Source organism: Carcharodon carcharias, chromosome 1 (genome assembly GCF_017639515.1).
Source record: "Carcharodon carcharias isolate sCarCar2 chromosome 1, sCarCar2.pri, whole genome shotgun sequence".
NCBI classification, from domain to species: Eukaryota; Metazoa; Chordata; class Chondrichthyes; order Lamniformes; family Lamnidae; genus Carcharodon; species Carcharodon carcharias.
This window is the reverse complement of record NC_054467.1, coordinates 88,166,239-88,186,956: the sequence shown is the minus strand read 5'-3', so window position 1 is coordinate 88,186,956 and position 20,718 is coordinate 88,166,239. Positions and strand designations below refer to the sequence as shown.

The following is a 20,718-nucleotide window of genomic DNA, read 5'->3' as shown; positions in this document are numbered from 1 at the left end:
TAGCTATAGCTGAAGCGGGTGTCACTTGGTTCACAAGTTCGTGTACACTTTAAGAAATTAAAAATGTTTGCATATGACATGGTTTATTTTGAAGTTATATCTCACTAGGGGAAACTTGTTAATTATATAAGCCAAGTGTGCTGATCTGTATGATGAAAGATCACCACCAGGAGTTACAGCACAACATGTTTTCCAGTCTCAGTCTTACTATCAATGGTGCCAAGTATATAGGCTTCTCTGCAGGGAAAGAAGATGAGACACTATGGGTCACTCAAACACCCATGGACAGCCAGTTTCAGTTCAGTACTAGCAGGGACTTAGCAGCAGGTCTCCAGCCCATACTCTCAGTGTGGAATGAAAACAAAAAAAGTACAGAATAAAATAAAGTTAATTTATGAATTATAAACACTGTAAAGAAACCGTGCTGCCATATTGGTCAGCTTTCAGAAGTCTCAGTTCTGGGAACAGCCTGTTTTGAAAATTCTGTAGCAAAAGTCACCACACTGGTCAACAGCAAAATTTTGTATTGGATAAATCGTTGTTCCTGCTGCAGTTCAAATTTTTATAATAAAGGTTCCTGAACTTTACTTCATTTTATTAATAATCCAAGTAATTAATTACTAGCACCGTTCATCACTGTGCTAACAGTGTGTTTCAAGACCTTTGCCATAATTCTTCAAACAGATTATGATGTATATAAACCTAACAAAGAACTTTGAAAGACATGGTGAAAACGTCTCTTCCGGTTCTTTCCAAAAAAAAGCTATCCTTTGAAATTAAAAACAAGATACAAATGTCATTTTGATTTTACTGCCAAAACCTGATTGGTTTTGGCAGCTGCAAGACCATCACAATCATTTATAAGCATTTTACTGCTTGGGAGAAAAAATAATAATCACAAACATTTACATGTAACACTTGTACATTTTATTTTAATTAAATCAGCCATTTTACACATTGCAGTTGCTATGTATTTGTTAGTGTTTTAAGTTTGCTTCCATTTATCTTTATTCTAATACATGCCCTCATAGATATCATATACAATATTTGTTATCACCATGGGAACAAGATGCTGATTCGTCAACTTAAAATTCACTCCTTCTCACAGTTCTGAAGTTCTTTGATTACACAGCAAAAAAAAGGTATAAATCAAAATGTAATTACAGAGACATCATCTGTGCTGCAAGTAACACCACATAGCATGGCCAAAACAGTTACACACTCTCTCCATTGGTTCTTGTAGTCAGTCAGTACAGGCCTCGACACAAACAAAACAGGACTGACATTCTGCCTGCACTAATTGAGTGAGTAAATTAAAGATTTATTTATTTAACTTTCTGAGCACTGAGCAGATATTGTCCTCATATTAACAAGTTTTCTGTGCCATAATAACTTAAAGAAAATCTACAATAAAATCTTATGAATACATTGAAGGATAGAACTGAACAATTAAAAAATACTATATATTTACCATAATTGATTCCTGCTTTTATTGTTACTCTTTTTTTTGTTGAGGCAGCGAGCTGAAACATTTCCCCAGTGCAAAGATGGTTAAACAACCGTATAGATGATTACAACAGCTATAAATACTACATGCACTTACAAAAAGAAGCCAGTCTTGTTACATAATGCTGAAATAACCAAAGGATTCTGTCTTTTTTTTGTAAAGTTCATCCCAGTTCCATTTATCTACGGTGCAGGTGCCAGTAGAAAGTACCAGACCACAGATGCAAGACTATGTGGTTTGGTGGAAGCAGTGAAGAAAGTTGCAAATTTCTGGAAACAAGTATGGCAGCATGAATTACACGACCAAATGTAGCCTGCCACACACCCACTGTTTAAATTCATACTAATGCAATTAATGGAGATATGTCTGATACATTAAGTACAGGTGCTAGCATAGTTATTAAGCTTTGAGAAGTTTTGAGGGACTGTAAGATTCATAAGTGCTCCCTACTAGGCCTGCACACTCACACTCTGTTACTATGGCGACATTTAGTCAGACTCAATTCGGCAATGAAGAAAGGATCTTGTGTTTGGTGGTGATTGGTGTAGTCAAGGTAGGCAGTGTCTTAGTTTCATAAGCCAAAACACTTTTGCTATTTACATGTTTGTGTTGTAAAGTCCTTCTGAAACAGAAAATGAGAAGAGGCCTGTGGATGAAGTATTTTCTGAATTTCAGAACAGTTGTTGCAGTTTGGAGGCAGCAATGTTTGCATGTTCCTAATACAGCCATATGAGGAAGCTCTATTGTTCAAACAGTATAAGTCATCCAAGATATGGATGCCATCTTTGGTCACAAATTTACTTACGGTAAAGAAAAGTCTAATTCAAATCTACCTTTCTGCACAGGTACTCCAGCATCTTCAGATGGAAAAAAATAATATACAATTTCTTCATGTGAGCAAACTGTGCAGTAGTGACAGAATAGATATGCGTGATTTGAGCTGTTTATTTTTCATCCTGTTTCCAGTCCTCACTGCAAAAGCGACCAAGAAGTTGTTGTAGGTCGTGTTTCAGATCGTCTTTTTGAAGCGCTTCAGGCACGTCCTCCAGCCGTTCCTCGTGTATATGCTTCCCCTCCTGATCCTTCACCACAGTCCTCTTCTGTGTGCTAGTCTTACTCATGGTCGCCCTGGAAACAGGGATGGAGGGAGAAAACAAGACAGAGATGGAAAAGAGAGAGTAAACAAATAAAGGAGAGGAGAAAGGGAGGCTCCAGGAAAACAAAACTTAGTATTATGTTTATGGATACGATTAATGCTTTCCAAACAGCCACTTTGCTAATTATTTTAAGAGCAGAAAAATCCATGAACAGTCCAATCAAGAACTGACAGCACTCTTCCAGTTGTACAATAAATTAGTGCAGTATTTATCCTCATGCTTTAGCTCTTAACAAACGGAAAACCATTGATATAAATTTGAAGAAACATCTGGCTTAAATGGCGAAATGTAGACTGGGCTCTTAAATTGTAAATAATCTTTTATCATTCCCCCAAATGTGTGAAGAAATAATTGGGGGGCCCTGCTCTGTTGAGGAAACAGCATGCCTATGAAAAGAGAACTTTTTTACAATGTGCAATAAATAACTAAGGCTTGCATATATTTTTCTGCATATTCTGAAGCAGCATGTTTGTTTCATTCATATATTAGGCACAGCCGAATGCGGTGCGTTGAGTGGTACAAGTGTACAGGTATATGGAAATAAAGAATTCCCATTGGCAGGAGGCAGAATTTTTCAGTCGGCGTGCGACACAGTCAAATGAGGGGGCGTGTTTATATACATTTTTAAACCATTTATTTAATAATTTCAAAAGCCTTTCAATCTATCTGAGGCAGCTCTGTGCCTCAGGGAGTTTGAAGCGCTCTTTAGCGCACATGTGCAAAAGAGCGCTGGCCTCGACTCTCTGTCCTCCCCTGCCCACCTGCACAGGTAGCGCTGAGCGCTACCGCTCACGTCTTACGCAGGGCAGGCCTTAATTGGCCCGCCAATGTAAAATGGCGGTGCAGAGCCGATTGTGGGCAGCGATTGGCTCTGCGACTGCCCCCGTCTGCTCCCGCTGAGCCTGCCCGCTGCCTGAAAAATTCAGGCAAGGATTAAGTATACTAAAAAGAAAAATAATTCAACCCTATCATCCAATGCATATTCAGGGACTTGCTCAAGTTTTTTGTTAAGGGGGGGGGGGGGCGGTGAAGTTAAAATGAAGGACGTCAATGGCAACAAATAAAGGGGCAGAAATTGATACGTGTTACATCCATTTTTTCTGCCATGAAATAATCACAAAGCATTCCAACTTAGCAATGAAACAGTCTATGTCCAAGCTGCACAGGCATTGCTCGCACTGTAAGTTCACATGGGTCTTTTTTTTTTAAGGAGGAAAAATTTCCCCCCTGGGGGGGAGTGTGGGAGTGGGTGTGGGCGGGTGCGCCTCCAATTAGGGGCGCGCCGCCATTTTACGTGGGCAGGCCAATTAAGGGCCGTCCAGTGTGACGTCCACTAAGAAGCGCTATGCGCTCCATGTGCGGGCGGCGGGGGGGGTTGATGGTGGGTTCCCTCAGACGGGAGTGCGTTCTTTTGCGCGCATGCCCCACCCCTGCTTGCTGATTGGCAGATCCTGCCCTAAGTGTTCCAGGCAGATAGCGGAAATAGACATTGACGACTTAAATGCGTAAACTAGGAAAATAATGCCTGTTGAAGGACCCTAGCAATTTGGAGATCAGTGAGGCAGATGCTCTGGTTATGCAGTGGGCCCAGATCAAAATTTACCCCACACTATTTTCTAAAATCTGCACCCAATGTTAGCATCAACCACTCATTGGAATCTTACAGCCAGCAAGAAAGTTGGGTTCATTCCGAACTGTAGTGCCTATAAGAGATTTGAAATTACACTGCTGTATAAAAATGAAAACTAGGTGGTATTCATACACCATGGTTAGATGCAAAGTATACTGCTTCATTACATCAATGATGTGCCTTAATCCCAACCTTGGAAAAGCAAACCTTACTGCATCAATGTATTTGTTTCCACTTCTCGCGTCAGCTGTCATTATACGACTATCAAATCAGTGGCATCTGTGATCCACTGTGGACAGTTTTGTGCTATGGAGTTACTAGGAACTAGGTAGGAACATTACAACCAACAGGAAATCGGGTTCAGTCAGATCTATAGTACATATAAGAATTTTGAGATTATGCAGTGTGATAATGAGGAGTATAATATATTGATTTCATGAAAACAATAATCAGCACACTGAAGAAGTCGAATTATCTAACACTAGCAATTGCTAGCTCCAGCGGAGCTGCAAAATAATCTCAGCCCTTTCAATAAAAAATGATGGAAGCAGAAACAAAGATGGAATATTTCAACCTTTCATCTAAAAACTCTAACAAGATTGGTTCATATCAAATTTTCCTCCAAAAATTGAACCTTTCTAAACTGAATGGCCCAGACTTTTGTCCCTGAGTCATGTTCGCCAAGTCAGGTGATTTCCCTGCTCAGTGAACCAGACCTTTAAAAATGGCCACCAGCAGGTCGGATTTTCATAGGGGGTGGGGATGCGGGATGGGGGATGGGCGGGGGGGGGGGGGGGGTTGCATGGGCAGAAACAAGAATCAGGGAAGGCAACTCTGGAACAAATGCACAGACTGCCGGGTGTAGAGGGCGCAAGGCCTGCCTCTGTGCTCTGGCACTGTGTTTAAATAAATAATAATAAAACAAAAAACACTCCTCCAGCCCTCACTCATCATCCCACCACACACTCCCCATTCATGCCAACCCATGCCCCACCCACTGCCCCATGGCCCCTCACAACTCCATGCTAACTTAGCACCCTTCTAGCCATCTTCACGTTGCCCCCTACCCCTATGTAAACTTAGTGCCCCTCTACCCTCCCCATTGCCCTATGCCAACTTAGTGCCAACTCATGCCAACCCACACACCACACCACCCTACCCTGTGCCCTTAACGCCTCCATGCTAACTCACCTAGTATCCTGGCAAGTTCCTTGACAGATTTGACACTTCCTGGACAGCTTTGACAGCTGGACACCTCCTTGGCAACTGGACAGCTGGACACTTCCTTGGCAGCTGGACACTTCCTTGACAGCTGGACCAGTTTGTGCGTAAGAAGTGCATAATCATGTTCACTTTTAACATTCCCTAAGGGCGCCTTACTTCTCCCAAAAGATGTCTTCCCTCTCCTACATTGTGCCTTACCTCTCTCAAAGGTGTCCCAGGAACCCTATCCAAAGGGGTAGCTTGGCTATCCAAGCTCATCAACAAGTTCAGACCTTTTTTTACCTGTTCTAATCTCCACACTTCGGATTCCACACTCCTGTTCTTCCAAACTCCCACTTCAGTGGAGGAAGCTGGTGATTTAAATGGCCAGCTGCCTCCACAAATTGCGTATGTACAAACCCTGGCCCAATTTGAGTCCCGTTCGGCAAAGATGTGAAATACAAGGGGTGGGAGTTAATTTTCAGCCATTTGCAGAATTTTTGCAACAACAGAGAGGCTCTTCATCGTGTTGAAAATCTGTGCCAATATTTAGTGTGTTGGAATAAAAACAGAAAATGCTAGCAAAGCTCAGCAGGTCTGGCAGCATCTGTGGAGAGAGAAACAGAGTTAATGTGTCGAGTCCGTATGACTCTACTTCAGAACGTTAACTCTGTTTCTCTACAGATACTGCCAGATATGCTGAGTTTTCCCAGCATTTTCTGTATTTATTTCAGGTTTCCAGCATCTGCAGTATTTTGCTTTTATTTTAGGGCATTGGATACATTTTCCCTGTGCAATCAATGAATGGTGTATTTCAAAGGATCACAGCACCAAAGGGATCAACTGATTAAAATGTTTTCTGAGGTTTGGAATAGAGTAAGACTAAAGAGAAATGTTGAGTGCTCTTGTCATTCAATTGGTAAATACTCTGCCAAATGTGGAGCTAATCCATACTGCCAGATTTAAGATACAGTTTAAAATAACAAAATGTAAGATACTTACCTTTTGACTTAAAATGGGGAAGCATGGAGGAAAATGACTGAAAAGACATTAATTGCCTGGTCACAGAAGCCATCAAAAGCTAGCTCATATGTGCAAAATGTGATCAAAAAGGTCAATGGAAGTTGGGCTTCAACAGGTACATAGGCTCAGATTTTTGGGAGTTGTGCCAACTAGGACGCCTTTTAAAAATGGTGGGCGCTTCCGGGAATCCTGCCCCCATTCCCATTTGTGGCAATTTCTGCCAATGCAGGTTAAGGGTGTTGTCAGTCAGCCCACACTCAGCATTCCCACCTTGCCAGCTCCAATGTATGGTTTCGGCAGTTTAACTCCCTTGACACTGCAACCCCTCTCTCCCGTGGAGTCAGTGGAGTTGATTCCTCTTTGTAAGTATACATTGTTCACAGCCTCTCAGAGAAGGTATGAACAATGGGGGAATTCCAGTCCCAAGTAAAGAAACAAAAGTAAAAGCAGCCACCTGCTCCTGGAATACTTTCATTGACAGGCTTTGAAAAACAAAACAAAAAACATTTCTGCTTTCAATTTCAATAGTTAAAATCTGTATTTTAAGTTAACTTTGTTTTTACTGCATTGATTGATTTTAGGGCTCTATCTTGTAAAGGTAAGTTGACCATTATATTGATCAGCATTGTGTAAGTATTGAGATGCATTAGGATACTTTTCAGATTGGGAAAAGTGCTACTATGTATACAAAACTGAAGACAACACTGCTTGGGATCTCTAGTATCATAATCCAAAATGATTTATCTGCCTAGAGCCTTATTAATTTGAAAAAAAAACGTTTACAGCTTTCATTTAGAGGAGGGAAAAAAAACAGATAACTGCTTTGATTGATGAGGCATTTGGTGCAGTTTAGGGAAAAAGAGCAACTGGTCTTTCAGTTTCAAGAGGCTCCATTATTTGCATTGGCAAAAATTTGTTTTTGCAAATTAGTAAAACTTTCTAAGGCAACTTTATAGTGAATAAAATTTGACATCATGCCAATAAGGCGATAGAAGAACGGGTAACCAAAAAGTCAGATTGGATGAACCGGTTCGAAGGAGAAATGTAGAGAGGTGGATGAGCTTAGGGAGTGAATTCCAGAGTTTAGGGCTTAAGCAGCTGGAAGTATCTCAGTAGGAATATCATTTTCAGTGTTGGAAATTCAATTTTTTTTCTTGAGTCACAGGATGTGGACATTGCTGGTGGGAGCAGTATTTATTGTCCATTGGTAATTTTCCTTGAAGAGATGGTTGTGAATTTCTTGATACAATTGAGTGGCATGTGGCCATCTTTGATGACAGTTAAGAGTCAAAAGGTCGGTCTGGAGTCACATATAGGCCAGGTTGAGAAAGGACAACGTATCTTTTTATTTTAAAAACAAGAATCTGGTAGTTTCATGGTTACCCTTACTGCTACTCGATTTTTTATTCCAGATTTTATTCAAATAATTGAATTTAAATTTCCCAGCTGGTCTGTGGGATTTGAGCTCATGTCTACAGATCATAAATTCAGGCCTCTTGACTATTTGTCCAGTTACATAATCACTAATGCTCCAATACTTGCTTCTGAGGAAGGACAGATTTTCCTTGAGAAAACTCATTGATGATTCACCAGGATGATACTGGATTAAAGGGATTAGCTGTGATGTGAGACAAAGTAAATTTAAGTCATATTACCTAGAGATGAGGATCAGGGTGATCTGATTGAGATGTTTAAATTAGAGTAGGGACATGACAGGGTCACAGAGAACAAGTCCTCCATCCAGCAGTGTATTTCAAAACAAGGATCTCGAATGTTAAAATGCGAAATAAACTGGTTAAAAGAAAACCATGGAAAAAAATCTCCGTAACAAAGGAATGGGAGAATGTAGCATTCCCTCAGAAGCACATAATGTGAAACAACTTAATGGGTTTAAAAGGTAGATAGGTACATACTTAAGAAGTAAGCACTCATTGAACTATACTCCAGTATGAGTCATTGGGACAGGATGGTGGGATCGGAAATTCCTGTCCAAACGAGGGACATTTGACTGTTCTCCAAATTTTCTGGTCCTGCCCACATTGATTCCCGTCGTGGGCAGATCCGGAAAATTCCAGCCATTGTCCTCAGCAGAGGAATGGAGAATATTAGAAAGAATCCCAACCCGACCTCCCCTTCCAAAAAAATAGATGGGGCAGAATTTTTCCATTGGCGTGAGGGGGCGGGACCCGCATGCCAAGGCGTAAAATGATGCAGTGATGTCGGGCGAGCGTCCTGATGTCACCGCGCGCCATCACGATATTTCAATGGGCGGGCGCGCGATGATATTTGATGCACGTCTGCCATTAATTAACAGGCCACTTAAGGCCCTTGAGGTGCCAATTGACTGCAAATTTTCAGGGCCCATGCGACCTTCAGGTCAGCGCACGGGTACAACGGGCAGGCGGGTAGGACACATTTGTATAAACCTCATCCATGGGTGGGATAAGAGGGCTCAATGGGGTCAAGAGTGTGCTCTGTCAAATATCGTTTTTTTAAAGTTACTGATACTTATCTGTGACCTGCAATACTTCAAAATGCATACCAGCTGCTTGGTCTGGACTCAACCTTCAGGTCAGCACTCTGCAGTGAAGAATCTTTTCTGGTTCTGCAGGTTTCAGGAAGCCTTCCCTTAGCCTGGGAATGGGAGTTGAACTCTCCACTGGAGGCACCTCCTCTGAGGAGGGAGGGCTAGAAGTGGGAGGAGGCCAGGAGTGCACATTCACCTTCTAGGGAAGCCACCTTTGGGAGGACAGGTGCAGCCACAAGGGGCGCAGGGCTAAGAGGTAGACCAAGAAGGGGCCACAGAAGATGCCACTATCCTGCTGCCAGGGTATACAGGCAGCGAAGCAGCTACCTCAATATGTCTGAGGTGCAGTGCCGAAGGAGGCTCCGTCTCTCAAGGGAGACAGTTAACTATATCTGTCAGATGATTGGGCCTGAGATCTCTGCTAACTGTGTAGGTGGACACCTCACACCAGTGGCTCTAAAGGTCACAGCTGTCCTCAACTTCTATGCCTCTGGCTCCTTCCGGGGCTCGGTGGGTGACCTTTGCGGTGTCTCCCAATCAGCTGTCCACACTTGTGTCAAGCAGGTTACAGACACTCTGTTCAGGCGTGCATTGACCTTCATCTACTACCAGGCCAGCCAGACACGGCGATCCAGAGGCTTCGCGGCCATTGCTGGCTTCCCGTGTCCAGGATGCTATAGACTGTACACATGTGGCCATCAAAGTGCCAGCAGGTGAGCCCAGTGCCTTCGTCAACAGGAAGGGCTTCTACTCCATGAACGTGCAGATAGTGTGTGACCACAGAATGCTGATTCTACAAGTCTGTGCAAGGTACCTAGGCAGCTCCCACGACGCCTACATCCTCAGACACTCCCAGGTGCTGAGGCTCTTCAGTGCTCTGGCTTGGCTGGCTCGTTGGCTGCTGGTTGACAAGGGCTATCCCCTCAGAAGGTGGCTCATGACACCTCTCCGCTATCCAAGAACAGAGGCTGCATAATGGGAGCCATGCCTCAACAAGGGCTGTGGTGGAGAGAACCATCGGTCTTCTCATAATGCGCTTCCGATGCCTGGACTGCTCAGGGGGCGCACCCCCCATATCGTGTGTCACTCAGAGTAGTTGCATGCTGCGCTCTCCACAATCTTGTAATGGGCAATGGTCAAGGCATGTTGCAAACTTCAGTCACTGAACTTTCATCACTGCCATGGCTACTGAGAGAACAATGGTGACCTCACTGCTGGGCCCACATGCCTGCCCCTGGCACGCCAGCCTCACTGACACTGGTGGACCTGGACGCATGGCACCTCTCCAGATCTAGAGCCTCCTGCTCAAAGCAGCTGAGAATTGCCACCTGGGCCAGCCCTCTGCCAGTCCTCACCCGCTCAGCAGCATTATGTGCATTCTTCTCCTGAAAAAGAGGGAAGAGCATTGATTAGTGTTATTTGTACCTGGATTTTCTTCGCGGACGGCCCACCCCAGCCAGAGTGGGACATTGCAGGGCTCCAGTGTCTCCTCACCTTGCTGCTGTCAAACACTCACACAAAGATGCTAGACCTGTTTCCTCCCCCCAACCCCCCTTGGCCAAATGCTGCCTACATTGCATTTGGTACCGTACGGTCTAACCTTCCATAGCAAGGAGGCGCAAGCACGTGCAGCGCAGGGGACAACAGATCAACCGGTGCCATGCCACCTTGAAGCTCACCTACCAGCATGTCATCACCCGGACTTTGACATGTCAAGCAGTTCCAGCACTGCGTCTAGGCGCAGCTCCTCCAGGTTGCCTCCAAAACAGTAATGTGGGTCTCAGTGTACCACATGCTGCGGATGCAGAATCCATCTCTTCACTAACTTCTCAGAGTGACCTCGGCATGGGCAATATCTGCTGCCCACCCAGCGAAGGACACATGCTGTCAATGATTCAATGCAGTCACTACACTCAGAGTTGCCTGGGGTAGGGGGGCGCCGGGGGGGTTAAGTGACCAATGCCAAGCTGGTACTCACCCTTCCCGAGTGCAAGAAGTCGTTGAAGCACTTGCGACACTGGATCCACGTGCATCGCACCAGGTCGCGGCAGCTCACCACCTCCGCCTCCTCCTCCCAGGCACGTTTGGTCATGTGGAGAGGCCTCCTTCACCCGTCCTGGGGTACGGGGACCTCCCGCCATGTTGCCACCTCCTCAAGGAGGGCAGCAAGGCAATCATCTGAAAAACGAGGGGCTAAATGTCACCCCTGCCATTCCCTCCTACCTGGCCTGATCACCAGCAGTGCTCTGGGGAGCCCTTCCACTAGCCGTGTTTGTCAGCCTTTGAAAGGCTGCAGTAGCTTTTTAAAACAGGCCCCCAAGTCGACATTGGACCTGGTGGTCATTGCAGTCCCGCCACCACCCGCCCACTCCCACTGTCCTCGGGAGCCACAATCTGCGCTGGGCGGGCCTTAATTGGCCTGCCCGTGTAAAATGGTGGCATGGACCCAATCGCTGGCTGCAATCGGATCCGCTCCCACTCCGCCCGCGCAATAGGCAGAAAATTCAGCTCTTGGAAAATTTAAGGTGAAAATTTTGAGGTACCCTTGATTTTCGATGTAAATCGTTTATATGGTAAATCTCATTTTTGCCTTCACATAGGAGAATTAAGAGTTAGAATCATGTCGTAAAGAAGCAGTCTATTGCCCTACATGTATATTTATTAAGTAATGCTGCATATCACTTTCTATGCTGACTGAATATTACTTAACATAGTCACAACTGTAGTCACAATTATAATTTGGTAATGTATCCTAATTATTCATTTTAAATTATTTACAAAATAGAGTGGTCGTCTGAACTGCTTGATTAAATGGCTTCTCAATGTACTTTTTACAAATAAACACACAAAATGAGTCATATTGCAATACTTTTATCTTATTTTGTGCCTTGTCTCCCACCAGAAGCTATCGCAGCCAATGCCATCTGCCAGCACTCTCCAAATGGCTTTTATAGTTTAACAGTGCTTCAGAGCAACAAAATAACTTAAAAACATGCCAGCAGGTTTCAAATCACTGCATGCAATGCCTCTAGATTAATTGTTAGCATACACCAATCATGTCATGTTAAATGACACCACAGTGGCTACTTTCCAAATACTGCACATGAGTGGTAAGAGGTGCAGGCAGACCGCCACCACACTTTAGCTGGTTAGTAATACTAGCTACTGAAAAAAAACAAGAACACTACAGAATAGCCCAAACCTTTTAATAACTGATCCATCCTCTTTTACAATCTCTCTGTGAGCTACATTTGGGATGTGGACCTTTCCATGGTTCCCTGAAAAACTTAGAGCCTGGGCAGAATGAAAACAGTACAAATACATAAACACATATTGCTGCACTAAAAATCTGTATAAACCTCTCAAAGAATGAGAAACAAAAAAAAAGCACAATAGTCTTGCATTTCCTGAGTGGAAAACTTACAGTAATTTCTGTGTCAAAGTGACCCAGAAAAGTTCTCAGGCTGCTTGAGATGCCTTACTGCTGCTTACTTGATTATTCGCCTTATCATTCTCAGGGTTACTCTTAGAATAATCTTATTACTCCAACATTTAAAACTTGGACTGACATTTTTATTTGAAATAACTCAGTTTTCAAGGCGTACTGAGGTTATTTGCTGTTATTTGGGGGATTTTAAAAAAGTTTTTCATGGGATGTGGACATCGCTGGCTAGGCCAACACTTATTGCCCATCCCAAACTGCTCGAGAAGATGATGGTGAGCCGTCTTCTTGAACCACTGTTACGTGGTTCAAGAAGACAGTGCTGTTATGAAAGATAATTCCAGGACTTTGATCCAGCGACAGTGAAGGAATGGCGATATATTTCCAAGTCGGGATGGTGAGTGACTTGGAGGAGAACTTGCAGGTGGTGACGTTCCCATGCATCAACTGCCCTTGTCCTTCCTAGTGGTCTATGTCACAGGTTTGGAAGGTGCTGTCGAAAGAGCCTTGGTGAGTTGCTGCAGTGCATCTTATAGATTGTGTACACTGCTGCACCTGTGCGCAGGTGATGGTGGGCGAGAATATTCAAGTTGGTGGATGGGGTGCCAATCAAGTGGGCTGCTTTGTCCTGGATAGTGTCAAGCTTCTTGAATGTTGTGGAAGCTACACTCAACCAGGCAAGTGGAGAGTATTCCATCACACTCCTGACTTGTGCCTTGAAGATGGTGGACAGGTTTTGGGAAGTCAGGAGCTGAGTTACTTGTCACAGAATTCCCAGCCTCTGATTGCTTTTGTAGCCACACAATTTATATGGCTGGTTCAGTTCAGTTTCTGGTTAATGGTAACCATAGTTGTTGAATGTGCTGGCAAATTGGGTGGGAGAATGAGAGTGGGGGGTGGGTGTTGGGGGTCCAGAACATGCGGGAAACCTGGGGGTCTAGGTTTTCCACGTATTATGGAACCTCAAAACCAAAAGGTCCCAAAGGGGGAGGTAACCCCATCTTCCGGAGGAGGGGTCTAATCTAAGGGGTTGGGGTGGGTATGAATGGGGAGGGGTTCAGATGGTGTCAGAGTTTGTGGGGGAGGGGGCTTGGAACAGGCGGGAGGAAGCCCTCTTCCTACTCGTGGGCCACAGGGAGTGCTGTGAAGGCACTTACATTCTCCATGGAGCTCCTCGTCTTGCTGCAGCTGTCAGGTTTCCCACTCATGAAACTCAGTCGACCACAGATGAACCTGCCTCCAGCCTCATTAACATCTTTTCAAAGCCTTTCCACTTTCTGGGACCAGGTTGGCTGCCCACCCCTTGCCCTGCCTCAGTAAAATCTGGAAGTCGAAGGGTTGGAGCGGTTGTACCAACACACTTTGAAGTTTTGCCAATTGAACCAGCCCACCAACACCCAATCCTACCATCTGCTCATCCTAAAACTTGCCCCATTGTATCAGGCTTGTAGATCAGGAAACACCCCGCAGAGGATGTCATACATCTTAAGAAATGATTCAGGATGAAGCCTGAGTCAAGCACTTTCACATATTCTGGCATTGTGTATTCATCCTCTTTTTAAGCCATTTCCAGGATGTCATCAATGTTAACATTTTTCATGATAGATGAAATCTGAACCCTTAACTGCTTTGCCACTGGACAGTCTATACATTGAACCCTGTTACGTTCCTGATACATATTTCTGGAAATATTCTGCTACACATTACAAAATACATTCACCAGTTGCCCTTACAATGAATTTGCATTCAAGGGAACTAATGTCATTATCTGTTATGAGTTACATACATTAAATTTTATTTAAATAACTAGTTTGTCAGAGGTCATTTTAGTGTGCTAGAGTACTCCCCCATTGACGTATGCATTATTGGCACATGTAAGAGTGCAAATTAAGGTTACTGTTTGGGTGTTGAAAGTAGGGCATAATATTGTAATTTATTCTGCAGATCATACTCATCTGCTTTGTCCTGCTCTTCTGCCAATAATAGCCTGTGCCAGTCTAATACTACTCAACACTCTCATGTCCTTGATGTTTTTCATTCGGTTGGTATTCCAGTTTCCCCCTCCGTGTCTGTGCAGAGCAGTGGCAGCACATGGGATAGTTAATTGCATTCAAAACATTTTTCCTGCTCTCTAGGGAACCATGATGACAAGGTTTGACGCAAGGGTCTTAGGTTCTCAATCAGAGTTTTTGAAAGTAGATGTGTTTACGTGACGTAAAAATAGGAGTGGACAACATGTAGTGACCTTGAACATGAGTATACAATGGTAGAAGAACATTTATTAACACTTAAGATTCCCCATGAGGGAAAGGAATCAAAGAGTCAGTCAATATGGGTTTCTCTTGCACTTCCTAATGGGAAGTGACTTAAGAAGAGGAAAGACCTGGAAGCAAAGACATCTGCTTGCTCACTCATACAGCAAGACCCTAAGCTAGGAAAGAAAATAAATTCAAAATGGGGAACAAAATAAAAATAAAATAAATTGTTGAAATATCCATTGCCTGTATGATGAAAATATTTAAATGGTGCAGACAATGGCCAAGTTGTGAATTGTACCATGGTTCATAATATTCTGTGTTTAGTCAATACTAAGATGGACTCCCAATCAGACCTGGCTCCCTATCAGGTCCAAAGATCTGAGAAATAAGCTGTGCAGGTGGTGGGCAAATATCAGGGTGAGTCAAAATTTATAGTCCAAGAAAATTACTTTGCTTAAAAGTGTGTTATCCAGAAAATTGCTTCAAAAAAAAAGAAAAAGTCAAGATTAAATCAGCCTTCAAAACGTGAGCCTTTTGTGTATTGCTCCAAGATCGATCAGTTTTTTGAAATGGCTAGCCCAAACGAAATAGATCACACTTAAAATAATTTATCTGACTACATAAGTTGCAGAATTTCTACTCTGAATTATATTTTGTGGAAAAGGAAAAAGGATACATTGAATGAAAAGACAATGGTAAGGATTTAAAAGTGCCATATCATACCATATTAAAATCATCTTTGGCTGTTGGAAGGTCAGAAGCTAACTTGGGGTCTCCAAGGTGTTTCTCCATTCTGTCTCCGTGGACGACAGTTGTCTTGATGACCTTACTGACCCTGCGACCCTCAACCTGCTCAGACTGGAATTCAGAGCCAGCGGCCACATGTGGTTCTGAAAATGTCATCTGTGGGTACACACAGAGGATTTTGTGATATTAAGTATTCTATACATGTATAAACAAAATAACACGTAGAAATAGTTATGGCACAGACCAGTTGATCATAAATAGTATGAAAAGAGAAAATGTTGAAAATATACAACATACCAGACAGTAAAAAGGAAATACATATTATTATGGCCATGATTTTAATGGAGGACTGAAGTGGGGATAGCTTGAGTCCCAAACTGGGGTGTTTGGGCCATGAAGACTCGGCTGTTAATTACCAAAAAGTTTGAGCCCTCCTGCTCAAATCCAATGCCTGCTGGCGAACAGGTACCACAATTCACCAACACCAGTAAAGCAGAAGAAGCAGAAGCAGGAAGCCACAGCTAGGAATCCAAGTTAAGTGGTAAAGAAACTCTGGATGCAATAGGCAGTGGGGAGCCTGAGGCCCGAGGCCCAAGGCCCAAAATGGGTTCCCTCAGGGAAGTTGCTAACATGCCAATGCATTGAATTGAGCCCGATCCTATAAACAACTGTGCAACCAGTGCTTGTGGAAAAATGTTCTAAATAGGAATGTCATGAAGTCAGGTGGAGGCTCATTGCTGTTGCCCTGAGAAGTTTCTCTGTATTCACAACTGCTCATATAGCTCTGCCTCTGCTTCCCTTCAAGAAAGTATAGGTTAACAAGCTCAGAAGGAAGCAGGTGTCTTTCTTTAGAAACACTTTATTTGAAATTGTTCAATTGCGATTTGTTGCTGCAATATGATTATGATATGCAAGGTGATCAGATGTAAATATGGCACTTTCAAGTATAGCGCTGTGAGATCCAACAAACATCCTATGCACAATGCTTTAATATATGTATTAGCAAATCTACTGAAGTGCAGCTCATTGTAAAGCAGAGAATGCTTTGTAAAGGCAGCAATGTTATAACATTTAAATCCTTCTGCAGATTTCTGTCCTGTAGAAGCTCCAATGTCTAACTACTGTTAAGAAAACACAAGATAAGTTCACGCAGAGCTGAATTAAGAGGTTGGAGATATTCCAGAACTGATCCTTTGGGTTCCTGGGGAGTCCTTCATTTATATCTTTTTGAGCTATGAGACAGAAATATCGAATGTGGACATGACAGACAAGAAATGCACTGATTGGATGCATAATTTCTATAATATATAGATTAGAAGTGCTGCATAAAGAATGCACTAGTACATATTTCCTGTATTACCTTTGCATAATACTTACTAAACCCTTCTCTACAACATTTCACAGTGACAATAATCATAGTCAAAGTCATTCTAATTATTCATGAATTAATTTTAAACTAGGCAAGTTTCTTTTACTTATTTAATTGGCTCATTCTTTCCACAGCACAAACTCCTACATGTGGTTCCCTAGCCTCAACTCCCAGACTGGAATAGTATCAAATTCAATAACAATGCAGCACTGGTGTTGTTGGTGTAGCATGAGCGATACATCAGTAAATCGTGCAAAATCTGGCAAAGTCAGGCCACTTATACGCAGGTGTACTTTGCACCTGTGCAGCTCATGGGTTGCATTATATGTGCCCAACCCACATGTTTTTTTTATTCGATGTAGGCATCGCTGGCTAGGCAAGCATTTATTGCCTATCCCTAATTGCCCTTGAGAAGGTGGTGGTGAGCTGCCTTCTTGAACTGCTGCAGTCCAGGTGGTGTAGGTACACCCACAGTGCTGTTAGGGAGGGAGTTCCAGGATTTTGACCCAGTGACAGTGAAGGAGCAGCAGTAAATTTCCAAGTCAGGATGATGAGTGACTTGGAGGGGAACTTCCAGGTGGTGGTGTTCTCATCTATCTGCTGCCCTTGGCCTTCCAGATGGTAGCGGTCATGGGTTTGAAAGATGTTATCTAAAGAGCCTTGGTGAGATCCTGCAGTGCATCTTGTAAATGGTACACACTGCTGCCACTGTGCATCAGTGATAGAGGGAGTGAATGTTTGTGGATGGAGAGTCAATTAAGTGGACTGCTTTGTCTTGGGTGGTGTCAAGCTTCTTGAGTGTTTTTAGAGTTGCACATATCCAGGCAAGAGGAGAATATTCAGTCACAATCTTGACCTGTGCCTTGTCGATGATAGACAGGCTTTGGAGAGTCATGAGGTGAGTAATTCGCCACAGGATTCCTAGCGTCTGTCCTGCTCTTGTAGCCATAGTATTCATATGGCTAGTCCAATTCAGCTTCTGGTCCATGGTAACCCCCAGGATGGTGATGGTGGGGGATTCAGCAATGCCAATGCCATTGAATGTCAAGGTGCGATTCTCCCTTGTTGGAGATGGTCATTGCCTGATGCTTGTGTGGCACGAATGTTACTTGCCACTTGTCAGCACAAACTTGGATATTGTTCAGGTCTTGCTGTATTTTGGGCATGGACTGCTTCAGTATTTGAGGAGTCGTGAATGGTGCTGAACATTGTGCAGTCATCAGCAAACATCCTCACTTCTGACCTTATGATGGAAGGAAGATCATTGATGAAGCAGCTGAAGATGGCTGGGCCTACCCTGAGAAACTCCTGCAGTTTTGTCTTGGAACTGAAATGAATGACCTCCAACAACCACAACCATCTTCCTTTGTGCTAGGTAGGACTCTAACAAGTGGAGAGTTTTCCCTGACTCCTATTGGCTCCAGTTCTGCGAGGGCTCCCTGATGCCACACTCAGTCAAATGCTGCCTTGCTGTCAAGGGCAGTCACTCTCACCTCACCTCTGGAGTTCAGCTCTTTTGTCCATGTTTGAACCAAGGCTGTAAGGTCAGGAGCTGAATGGCCCTGGTGGAAACCAAACTGGGTGTGAGTGAGCAGGTTACTGCCAAGTGTCACTTGATAGCACTGTTGATGACCCCTTCCATCACTTTACTGATGATCGAATAGACTCACAGGGCGATAAATGGCTGGGTTGGATTTGTCCTCCTTTTTGAGTACAGGACATACCTGGACAATTTTCAATTTTGCTGGGTAGATGCCAGCAAATTAGCTGTACTGGAACAGCTTGTCTAGGGGCATGGCAATTTCTGGAGCATAAGTATTCAGTACCATTGCTGGAATGTTGTCAAAGCCCATAGCCTTTGCAGTACCCAGTGCCTCCAGCTGTTTCTTGATATCACGAGGAGTGAATTGAATTGGCTAATGACTGGCACCTGTGGTGCTGGGGACCTCTGAACGAGGCCGAGGTGGATCATCCACTTGACACTTCTGGCTGAAGATTTTTGCAAATGCTTCAGCCTTATCTTTTGCACTGATGTGCTGGGCTCCTCCATCATTGAGGATGGGATATATGTGGAGCCTCCTCCTCCAGTGAGTTGTCTAATTGTCCACCACCACTCATGACTGTATGTAGTAGGACTGCAGAGCTTGGATCTGATCCATTGGTTGTGGAATCGCTTAGCTCTGTCTAATGCTTGCTGCTCATGCTGTTTGGCACACAAGTAGTCTTGTGTTGTAGCTTCACCAGGTGGACAATTCATTTTTAGGTATGCCTGGTGCTGTTCCTGGCATGCCCTCCTATACTCTTCATTGAACCAGGGTTGATACCCTGGATCGATGGTGATGGTAGACTGGGGAATATGCCGGGCCATGAGGTTACAGATTGTGTTCGAGTACAATTCTGCTGCTGCTGATGGCCCTAGGCGCCTCATGGATGCCCAGTCTTAAGTTGCTAGATTTGTTCGAAATCTATCCCAATTAGCATAGTGGTAGAACCATAGAACATTACAGCACAGAAAACAGGCCATTCGGCCCTTCTAGTCTGTGCCGAAATATTATTCTGCTAGTCCCATTGACCTGCACCTAGTCCATAACCCTCCAGACCTCTCCCATCCATGTATCTATCTAATTTATTCTTAAAACTTAAGAGTGAGCCCGCATTTACCATTTCAGATGGTAGTTCGTTCCACACTCTCACCACTCTATGAGTGAAGAAGTTCCCCCTAATGTTCCCCCTAAAACTTTCCCCTTTCACCCTAAAGCCTTGTCTCCTCGTGTTTATTTCTCCTAATCTAAGTGGAAAGAGCCTACTCGTATTTACTCTGTCTATACCCCTCATAATTTTGTAAACTTCTATCATATCTCCCCTCATTCTTCTACGCTCCAAGGAATAAAGTCCTAACCTGTTTAATCTTTCCCTGTAATTCAACTCTTTAAGACCCAGCAACATCCTAGTAAATCTTCTCTGCACTCTCTCAATCTTACTGATATCCTTCCTGTAGATAGGCGACCAGAACTGCACACAATACTCCAAAGTTGGCCTCACCAATGTCTTATACAACCTCACCATAACATCCCAACTCCTATACTCAATACTTTGATTTATGAAGGCCAGTATGCCAAAAGCTTTCTTTACAACCTTGTCTACCTGTGACGCCACTTTCAGGGAACTATGTAACTGAACTCCCCAGATCCCTTTGTTCCTCCACGCTCCTCAGTGCCCTACCATTTACTGTGTATGTCCTACCTTGGTTTGACCTTCCAAAATGTAACACCTCACACTTTTCCGCATTAAATTCCATCTGCCATTTTCTGGCCCATTTTTCCAGTTGGTCCAGATCTCTCTGCAAGCTTTGAAAGCCTTCCATGCTGTCCACAACGCCTCCAATCTTAGTGTCATCAGCAAACTTACTGATCCAATTCACCACATTATCATCCAAATCATTGATATAGACAACAAACAACAATGGTCCCAGCACAGATCCCTGAGGCACACCACTAGTCACAGACCTCCAGTCTGAGAAGCAATCATCCACTACCACTCTCTGTCTTCTCCCACACAGCCAATTTCGAATCCAGTTTACAACCTCTCCATGGATACCAAGTGTCTGAACCTTCTGAACTAACCTCCCCATGTGGGACCTTGTCAAAGGCCTTACTAAAGTCCATGTAGACAACATCCACAGCCTTTCCTTCATCTACTTTCTTGGTAACCTCCTCGAAAAACTCTACAAGGTTCGTTAAACACGACCTACCAAGCACAAAGCCATGCTGACTATCATTAATCAGCCCTTGGCTGTCCAAATAATTATATATCCGATCTCTCAGAACACCTTCCAATAATTTACCTACTACTGAC

At 43.7% G+C, this 20,718-nt stretch overlaps 1 protein-coding gene across 13 annotated transcripts in view; it reads right to left on the bottom strand.

The window, feature by feature from the left end:
- Positions 1-904: 904 nt before the first annotated feature.
- ank2b (ankyrin 2b, neuronal) overlaps positions 905-20,718 on the bottom strand; it is an 882,930-nt gene continuing 863,116 nt past the window's right edge. For 12 of the 13 annotated variants that reach the window (XM_041195707.1, XM_041195740.1, XM_041195679.1 and 9 more), the window contains 3 exons: positions 15,471-15,650; positions 12,250-12,341; positions 905-2,635 (listed from right to left, as the gene is read on the bottom strand). In XM_041195707.1, coding sequence (XP_041051641.1) covers positions 2,452-2,635; positions 12,250-12,341; positions 15,471-15,650 — 456 coding nt within the window. In that variant the 3' untranslated portion in view covers positions 905-2,451. The remainder of the gene's footprint in view (positions 2,636-12,249; positions 12,342-15,470; positions 15,651-20,718) is intronic. The other variant, XM_041195782.1, reaches the window with a different exon arrangement.